The sequence below is a fragment of the Protobothrops mucrosquamatus genome, unplaced genomic scaffold (assembly GCF_001527695.2).
Source record: "Protobothrops mucrosquamatus isolate PMUCROS unplaced genomic scaffold, P.Mucros_1.0 scaffold_134, whole genome shotgun sequence".
Classification (NCBI taxonomy): Eukaryota; Metazoa; Chordata; class Lepidosauria; order Squamata; family Viperidae; genus Protobothrops; species Protobothrops mucrosquamatus.
The window spans coordinates 891300-901786 of record NW_015386210.1 but is presented as its reverse complement, the minus strand read 5'-3'; the positions used below and the strand labels follow the sequence as shown (position 1 = coordinate 901786).

Below are 10487 nucleotides of genomic sequence, written 5' to 3'. Positions count from 1 at the left end.
AGAAAGAGAGGAAAGAGAAAGTTAGAGGAAAGAGAAAGAGAGAAAGAGGAAAGAGAAAGAGAGGAAAGAGAAAGAGGGGGAGAGGAAAGAGAAAGAGAGAGAGGGGAGAGGAAAGGGAAAGGAAAGAGAGAGAGAGAGAAAGAGGAAAGAGAGGGAGAGGAAAGAGGCATAAAATAATTCATTTGCATTTAATTGTAATGGTTCAAAGAATGTTCGGAAAAATGTTCGGCCCTCCAGCATGTTCACTTCATCCAATCTGGCCCTCTTTGAAAAAAGTTTGGACACCCCTGTCTTAGGGGCTGCCACAAAGAAGAGGGAGTCAGGCTATTCTCCAAAGCGCCTGAAGGCAGGACAAGAAGCAACGGGTGGAAACTAACCAAAGAGAGAAGCAACCTAGAACTAAGGAGAAACTTCCTGACAGTTAGAACAGTTAACCAGTGGAACAACCTGCCTCCAGAAGCGGTGAATGCGCCAACACTGGAAGTTTTTAAGAAGAAACTGGACAGCCATTTGTCCGAAATGATATAGGGTTTCCTGCCTGAGCAGGAGGTTGGACTAGATGACCTCCGAGGTCCCTTCCAACTTTATCATTATTATTATTATTATTATTATTGTATCTAGCCTCCCGCCAGCATTTGACCCGCTTCAGTTTGCCAACCGACCAAATCGCTCTACGGAGGATGCTATTTCTTCCGTTCTCCATCTGAGCCTGAAGCACTTAGAGGAAAGAAATACTCATCTGCGTTTGTTGTTTGTCAACTTCAGTTCGGCGTTTAACACAATCATTCCCCAGCATCTAGTAGACAAACTGGGCCTTTTAGGCTTAAACACTCCTTTGTGCAACTGGATTCTTGATTTTCTTACCAACAGGCCCCTATAAGTGCGAGTTGGAACAAATACCTCTAATACCATTTTCTTGAGCACAGGTTTTCCTCAGGGCTGCGTCTTAAGTCTACTGCTATTCACCCTGTTGACCCATGACTGTTGTGCTAGGTTTGCCACCAACCATATTGTGAAGTTCGCAGATGATACAACAGTAGTGGGCCTTATTCAGGATGACAAGGTGGAAGCTTACCGCAAGGAGGTTAAAGGGTTGGTGAACTGGTGTAAGGAAAACAGCCTAGTTTTAAATATTGGGAAAACCAAAGAGATCATTGTTGATTTCAGAAAAGGCAGGTACAGCCACACTTCTCTGTGTATAAATAATTCACCTGTGGAGATGGTTACCAGCATCAAATTCCTGGGTGTGCAGCTAACGAGTAGGCTGACTTGGTCGCTCAACAGTGAAAAACTGTGAAGCGGGCACAGCAGTGCCTGCATTTTCTGCATGAGAAAAGCACATCTTCCTTCCCCTCTCCTGACCACTTTTCACAGGGGGACAATCGAGAGCATCCTGTCATACAGCATCACAGTCTGGTTTGGAGGCATCACTGCTTCAGACAGGAAGGCGGTGCAGAGAGTGGTGAGAATGGCTGAAAAGATCATTGGCAGTTCCCTCCCTCCCATCCAGGACATAGCACAGAAGCGCTGCATGAGCAGAGTCCGTAAGATCCTCTTCACGATCTGTTTTCCTTGTTACCTTCTGGGAGGAGGCTTCGTGGTATCCGAAGCAGAACATCCCGATTCAGCCAGAGTTTCATTCCATACAGCATTAACCTTGCGAACTCTCAAGCTTCCTCCTTCTGTTATATATTCAAGATGGACAATATTTAATATTTATTTGCTATGTATATGTAGGAATGTGGGTCTATACATATGTTGTTCATAGTATATTTAGGTGTGTGTCATGTATGTGTTTCACTTTGAGAGCGGGCAACTAAATTTCATTTTTAATGTATGCTGTTGTGCCCACAGTAAAAAAATGACAATAAAGGTTATCTTATCTTATATACTTAGACTTCAGTAAGGCATTTGATAAAGTAGATCACAACCTAGTGATAGAAAGGACCACCACCAGACGGATTTTCAGTTGGCTGACCAACTGCACTCAGCATGTAGTCCTCAGTGGAACTAAATCTATGGGGAAGGAAGGATGCAGTGAAATACCTCAAGGTTCTGTGTTGGGCTTAGTACTCTTCAAAATCTTCATAAATGATCTAGATGAGAAGACAGAAGGGGAGTTCATCAAATTGGTGGATGACACCAAGCTGGGGGAATTGCCAACGTTCTGGAACTGTCAGAATCCAATTATATTTCATTTCTATCTACCTACTCTGATGAAAAACCAATTCTTACTCTATTCTGGATTCTGTCATTCTACGAAAAGGGAGGAGGGTAAGCATGGGGGGTTAATGACTCTCACTTCCTTCATTAATTACAAAGTGACCGTTTGTGGATTCTCATCGAGAGAACTAACCATAACAATGTGGCCATCGCCTTTCATCTCATTCCCCTTTGCCGGCAGTGAGGAAAAGGGGGTGGGAAATACAACGCCTGGGATCTGGGAGAAGAGGATGAGTGATCGTGCTGATGGAGCGGACTGATGGATTGAATCGCCCGGAAGAACTGTGGGGTGGGGGCTGCTTGGAAACACTTTAAAACATTGAATGGTGGGAGAGGATTCCCCAGATCCTGTCTAGCATGCCTGCAATCAGCTTCTCTTAATAAAGATCCCTGTTGGAAGAGACATTCCAAGAGTTCTGTCTTCTTAAGATGTAAAATTGAGGTGGGTCCTTACATTAGATATGATCTGCAAAATTAGTCCACCTGGAAGGGAGAACCTTGCTGGGGGACTTTGCAAAAAATACCATATCAGACGATGGAGCATGGAAGGGATAAAGCTCCCCGGAGAGGGAGCCACTGCCCTGACTGAAAACCTGCCAGATGTCGGGATCTGAGAGGTCAGATTCCTCAGGAGAAGAGGTGGTGGAGACACGTAACCACAAGCCTCGGTGGTCAATGGGTGTTGGAAAGAAAGGAGAGTGGGAAAAGAAATCAAGAAAGATGACCCTGAGACGGGGGGGGGCAACCAACCAGAATGGAAGCAGGAGATGGGGAAATCCCTGTACGCAAGCGAAGAGGAAGGAAGCTGGGCACCGCACTCGAGCTGGATCCTACAGAAAGCTATCAACTTGATGAAGAGAACCCTCAGCTCCTTAGGAGAGGAGAATTCTGAGCCCCGCGGCCATAGCAGCACCCGGAGCTGCAGCTGGAGAGACACTGAGGGGGAATTGGAACCCGTAGCTCCGGGGACGTCCGCTGATCCAGTAGCAACCAATTCAGCAGCCCCCACTCCCCGCCGACCCACAGATGGTGATCAGGATGGAAGACAATGCGCCCAACGGCGAAGGCACCAATCCATTCAAAGACTCCCATCACTGGACACGAAATTCAAGGGGGAGCCGATGCACTTGGGTTTTTTCCTAACCCAAGTCCTTAGCTACATGGAAGAATACGGCCGGCACATCCCTAGTGACAAAGCCCGTATCCGTATTATGCAATCCGCTTTGGATGGACCAGCCGCAGATTGGTTGGTGAACTTGCATTATTCCAATGCCCCAGAGCTCAACGACTTCAACCGTTTCATGTCCTCTCTGAGAAGGCGATTTGAGGACCCCCTGGCTGATCTCAAAGCCTGTGAAAGGATCAAAACGATGAGGCAAGGCAGATGCCCGATAGCTGAATATACGCAAGAATTCTGGACCATTGCCAGCAAGCTGAACTGGCCGGAAGACATCCACCTTAGCCATTTCAAAGACGGCCTAAATTATGACCTGTATGACGCTTGCCTGCGCTGGGGGGATCCACACCAACTCGATGAATGGTACGTCCTGGCAGAGGAAGCAGAGATCAACCTACTGAAGAGGCACCGCCGAGGAAAACAATGGAATCGCTCACCGCCTGAGTCGACGCACGAACCAGTGAGACCATCGGCTATGGCCAAGAAGCAAATGGGCTACTTCAAATGCAGGAGAGAGGGACATCGGGCTGTAGAATGCTGCTTGAAAGCCCCACAGCACAACCCAGACAGATCACCAGCCAGCATATCTGGGAAGTCTCCAACTGAATCAAAAGAATTTGCTATGAGAGTGATGGAGGCTATGGAATCCCCTACCTCTGCCCATCGTGGGGAAAGAATTCCAGCCTACACTGCAGGGCCGGTGGACGCCTCAGACGACAGCTCGGAGGGCAAACCCCTGGTAAGTGGACCCATCACACCCATCCTCAAGACAGTGACTATATTAATTCCCTCCATGCCTGAAGCTGTCAAGGTGAAAGCCTTAATAGACTCTGGCTGCACCCGCTGCCTCATTAGCCCGACGCTAGTGGGGAATCTGGGCATTCCGTTGAGGAGGCTAGAACAACCAATCTCATTTAGCCAGTTAGATGGGTCCATAGAAGGGGCGGTTCCAGCTACCCTAGCCAAGTTACCAATCCACCTCTCCCTGGGCAACCATGAGGAAAACATAACGTTTGTAGTGACCCCAGGCATGGAATGCCCAATGATCCTAGGGATGGAATGGTTAAAGAAATGGATCCCCTGGGTAAATTGGAGGATGGCAGAAATCAATTTCCTGAAAGGGGACCCCACAGACTTAAAACCCAAGGGGATCTACCAAAATTAATAATGGAAAAAGCATCCATCAGAGAAGAAAAGGGGCTACCAGAAATACCAGAGGAATACAGAGATCTTGCTGAAGTTTTCAGCGAGGAGAGGGTGGATGAGCTTCCCCCACCCACCGACCCACCGACTGTGCCACAGAATTCAAGCCTGGGGCAAAACTCCTGAAGCCCAGATTATATTCCATGAGCCCAAAGGAGAAGGAGGAAATGGAAAGATTCATAAAGAAAAACCTAGAAAGGGGGTTCATTGAACCTGCCAAGCCTAAAGTGGCCACTCCGGTCCTCTTTAGAGAGAAGAAGGATGGCTCTTTACGCTTATGCGTGGATTATAGGCTCCTGAATACAATCAGTGAAAGCAACCTATACCCCCTACCCCTCATGAAGGATATGTTATCACACCTCTCAAAAGGAATTTTTTTTACTAAACTAGATCTAAGGGAAGCATATTACCGCGTGAGAATTAAGGAAGGGGATGAATGGAAAACCGCATTTAACTGCCCAATGGGGTGCTACCAATTCAAAGTCTTCCCATTTGGATTACAAGGGGGCCCCGCAGTATTTATGCAATTAATCAATGACATACTAAGGGAGCACCTATTTAAGGGGGTCCTGGTTTACTTAGACGACATTCAAGCATTTGCCAGGGGGGAAAGAACTTCCTGGCAGATGCACTAAATCGCATGCCCCAATATAACAGCACGTGAGCCACCGACTCTAAACAGATGATGGTAGAATCACAACTGGCAGCGCCAGTAACCACCAGAACCCAAGCTAAATTAAAACCGCAGCTGGGTAGCCAAACCGGAATAGAATTCCGGAAAAGTTTGGAAACAGATGAATGGTTCCAGAAAAATAAACACGTGTGCACAATGAAAGGCTGCCTTGGGTGGGGGAAAAGTTATATATATCAACAACCCAAAGAGTCACATTCATGCAGCTTTGCTACGACACAAAATCAGCAGGACATTTTGGATTTGTAAAAACATTACACTTAATTAAACGGCAATTTTGGTGGCCATACATGAAAAAGGACATAGAAAGTTGCATGGCCAGCTGCCCAAAGTGTGCAACTGCAAAGAGGTTGCAAGGGAAATTGCCTGGACTGTTACAAACAGTGGCAAATCCCTCGGTCCCCTGGAGGGAAATAACCATGGATTTTATAGTGGAATTACCAGAAAGCAATGGGAATACTGTTGTCAGGATGGTCACGGACTTGTTTTCCAAACAGGTGCACTTTATCCCTTGCCAAAAGATTCCCACCGCAAAAGCCTTAGCGAAACTTTTCATGCAGCATATTTACAGATTGCCAGAATTAACCCCAAACAAACCGGCAATCCCATCACTGAAAGAATGGATGGAACAATTACAAAACACCTGGCCAATAGTTAGAAAAGCCCTAGATGAAGCTAGGCAAGCATACAAAACACAAGCAGATAAAAAAGGGTCGAACCTACACCATTCATTATAGGAGAAATGGTGTACATATCTACAAAATACCTAAAATCCCTACAACCCTGTAAAAAACTTGGACCAAAATATATAGGGCCTTTTCCAATTAAAAGAATTATAAACCCAGTAACAGTAGAATTAGAACTATCCAAAAACCTTAGGCAAATATTTTCCACTGCAGTTTGCTGAAAAGAGAACACCAGTCACCCTTACGGCCAAAAATCCCACCCCCACCACCCCCAATCATGGTGGAAGGAGAACAACACTTCAAAATAAAGGAAATCCTAGACTCTAGGAGATATCATGGGGCAACTCAATACCTAGTAGGATGGAAACACCTCCCCGCCTCACAAAATGAGTGGGTCCATAAACGTCATGCCAGAGCCCCGAAGCTGTTAAAGAAGTTTCATACAGAGTATCCTAACAAGCCAGACTAACTTTTATACCTGTTTTGTTTTCTTTACAGGTGGATCTCTCTTATTTTTAAGGGGGGCAGGATGTCAGAATCCAATTATATTTCATTTCTATCTACCTACTCTGATGAAAAACCAATTCTTACAGGAACATAGATTCAAGAGTCAGAAGAATATTGACAGACTTGAACATTGGGTCTATCCAATAAGATGAAGTTCGATGATAAAAAAAGTAAAGTCCTGCACTTAAGCAGAAAAAAACAGATGCACAGGTATAGGATAGGGGCAGTATGTAGCTCAACAATAGTGCCTTTGTGACAGATCTAGGTGCCCAGATGAGCCACCACTTAAGTACCTATGAGTCACCAATGTGCTACATTCTCCCAAATATTTGATGCAGTCCTAGGCTGCATCAACCGAGGGATAACATCAACATCACAGGAAGTGATACTACTACTTTATACTGCACTTATTAGGTCACATTTGGAGTACTGCCTCCAGTTCAGGCCATCACCATATAAAAAAGATCCTGTGGTCCTAAGAAGAGCAATTAATATGATGAGGAGCCTGGAGGCTAAATCATATGATGAATGGTTAAGGAAATTAGAGGTGGGGGATAGCAAGGGATGCCTTAGGGGAGGTCTAATAGCCACTTCCATATTTGAAGGGCTGTCACAGGGAAGACGGGATTGATTTATTCTCCATAACACCTAAGGGGAGGACAAGAAATGGGTGAAAACTCATCAGAGGGAGAACCAACCTGGAAATAAGGAGGAATTCCCTGAGAGTGAGAATGATTAATCAATGGAACAGCTTGTCTCCTGGAGTTGTGAATGTTCTATCACTGGAGGTTTTCAAGAAAAGATTGGACAACCATTTGTCCTAGATGGTATAAGAATTCTTGTGTTCCACCCCTATGAAAACAAGCTATAATGCAGGAATGCCAAGGTGCCTAGAGGAGGGCAAATGATGAAAGCAATGTGACAGTATTGTAATGCAAATTCCTCCCTTTTTGTATTTGTCAGACTTAAAAGGGACATTATTGTGATACAAGCTGTTTTTATGTTGATAAAAATGTCAGATCCTGCAGACTCTGCATGGTTGAATTAAGTATCTTGGACCGAAATATCTTGGTTATTAAAATGGCATAAAATGCACAAGGCAAAGAAATTTGCTTTTTATTTTTAGAAAACTGAGTACTTACCTTGCAGTAACCTGTTCTCTCAGTTGTAAAATACTTGTCATATTTATCAGGAGATACTGTGCTTCATTTACTAAAGAAAGTGAAGGAATTGCAGCTGGAGTCTCTTCTAAAATACAAACAGTGTAAAGTGATATCAGAAATAGTGAAAATAAAAAATCTATTTTCTAGTACAGGGCTTCTAGTTACTGAACTCATATAGTGAAACATAAATATTGCTTCTACTTAAATATTCTCTATTTGAAGCCATCTATTAAATACATTTTTACCTTAGGTACATCTATGTTCAGTTCCATTATACATAATACTACAATTGAGCCACAATTTGCAAATTGGGCAGCCTTTCATTAATTGGAAACATTTTGCTGACATAATATGCTGTACACTAATGCTGGGGTAAACTAAAAACATTAAAGTAAATTGCTCTTAAGTATATTTTAGAAATCCTAAAAATATGTTCATATATTATTACGGTGATTGGATTTTTATTTATAACTCATTATCTAGCTCTTATGTCTTTAATATTAGAACTAAGGAGAAATTTTCTGACAGTTAGAACAATTAACCAATGGAACAACCCACCTCCAGAAGCGGTGAATGCTCCAACACTGGAAGTTTTTAAGAAGAGACTCCTGTCGGTAAACAGACTTTACCACATCCCAAGGACGGACTCGTCCCCCAACCTGAGCTACTGGAGGTTCCAGGGAAGGTTGAAATAATAATAATAATAATAATAATAATAATAATAATAATAATAATAATAATAATAATAATAATATATTATTATTATTATTGTTGTTGTTGTTGTTGTTGTTGTTGTTGTTGTTGTTTTGTTGTTGTTGTTATTATTATATTCATTCTCTAATAAATATACAAAATAATTACCTTTTTTATTCTTAGAAGAATTTCTTTTGAAGTTTGAACTCTGTCTAATCAGGCGACACTGTCGACCGAGAAACTTTGTAAACCAATCAGCTAGTCTCTCCCCACAATCATATGTGTGTACTCTTTAATGAACAAAAGTAAAACAAATATGAGAATCCAAAGTCTACTTTGGCTGTAAAACTAATGTAATTATAATATTTAATTGAATATTCATTTATTGCTACTCAGAATTTTGCTATAGCTGTTATAGCTACATTCTGCATTCAGATGCAAAAATTCTTTCAGGAGATCTATAACCATCTTCTTCCTTTGAGGTTTCAACTCCTGGCGACCACCTGGATTATTCCCTGCAGTTTTCTTGTTAAGATTTCAGAAGTGGTTTGTTCTTGCCTCAGTTCCAGGGATGAGAAAGAGTAACAAGTCCCAAATCACCCAGCTGCGTTTGTACCAGAACTAGAACTCAGTCTCCCACTTTCTAGCCTGATACCCTAACTACTGCACCCAACTGGCTCAACTCCATCAGAAGGCTAAAACTAGTTTTATTGAGATTGACTATAATAACAGAATCATGTGAATAGTGTTATGCTTTTCCTCCTCCTGCTATGTATAATTCAGTGAATAAGCTATCTAAGTCACTCCCAAATATTATCTGTCTTTTGTGGACTTAAAATATTTTTACCCCTTGTCACCTTAACAATCGATCCTGCATTTCTCTGAAAAGGTTATCTTCTTTGTTATCTATAGTCTTATAGGTGCTGTAATTATTTTCCTTTAATTCTTGTTTTCTCAGTACAATCTGCATCTGTAAGTTCTCCAGTTACAACCACAATTGAGGCCCAAATTTTCATTGCTAAGAAAGACCGTTTTAAGTGGGTTTTGTCCTATTTTAAATCCTTTCTTGCCACAGTTGAATCATTGCAGTTGTTCAGTTAGTAACATGGTTTTCTTATTGACTTTTCTTGTAAAGAAAGTTGCAAAAATCACCTGGAAACTAGTACAGGTAATCTTTGACGTATGACCATAATGGGGTTCAGAATTTCTGCTGCTAAGCAAGGCACTTGTTAAGAGTATTGCACCCAATATTACCTTTTTTTGTCATGGTTGTTAGGTGAATCATTACCATTAAGTGAATCATTCAGTCATTAAGTAAATCTGGCTTCCCCCATTGATTTTACTTGTTGGAAGCCAGCTGGGAAGATTATACATCACATGACCCCTTAGACACTGCAACCTTTATAAATACAGGCCAGTTGTCAAGCAGCTGAATTTTGATCACATGACCATGGGGATGCTGCAATGGTTATTAAGTGTGAAAAATAGTCACATGTCACTTTTTTGTAATATAATTTATTGATGTTTTAAAACATAAATCACTTAATAATTGGTGAACAGTGTGTTGTCTGGGTTTACATTTGTTAAACAATCACTAACAATTGATTTCTATAATCCACAATCCGCATAATGATTTCCTCTTTTCCCAAAAATGTCCTCTTATGCAAACATTGAGTTAATACAATTCTTGTTGTTTTGATAGATAACAAATATATAATTTTTCCCAATTTTCCTAAAAATAATAATCACATCAATATAATATTTCTTTTCTGTCCAATCATTCTGGTTGCCTTATCATAGATCCTGTTACAGTCCTTATTTAAATTTGTTTCTCCCACAAAATTCAAAGTATTCTTACTGATTAAGATTTTCTCAAAAATTGACTTCCGGTTTGAGTTCCTGTGCCGATGGCAGCTATTCTTTTGGCTGCCTGCCCCGAGGACGCGTAAAAGCCGCAGGAGCAGCGTCAAACAGCTGCTCCGTGGCTTGAATCCCCTTCCCCGGGCAAAGGGGAGGGGGGAGAGTTTCCCTGATAGGGGTAGAGCTCCTGAGCTCCCACAGTTTTATAGCTGTGGGGGTGGAGGTGAGTTCCCCCGGAGTCAGGGACTTTTCTCCGCGCTTTGGGCTGCCTCCGTTCCAAGAAC

At 42.5% G+C, this 10487-nt stretch overlaps 1 protein-coding gene across 1 annotated transcript in view; it reads right to left on the bottom strand.

The window, feature by feature from the left end:
• The window catches only part of MOCOS (molybdenum cofactor sulfurase), a 197094-nt gene that overhangs the window by 16174 nt on the left and 170433 nt on the right, over window positions 1-10487 (bottom strand). Inside the window, exons 11-12 of the mRNA XM_015818230.1 lie at window positions 8512-8633; window positions 7630-7735 (exon numbers count right to left, since the gene is read on the bottom strand). Coding sequence (XP_015673716.1) covers window positions 7630-7735; window positions 8512-8633 — 228 coding nt within the window. The remainder of the gene's footprint in view (window positions 1-7629; window positions 7736-8511; window positions 8634-10487) is intronic.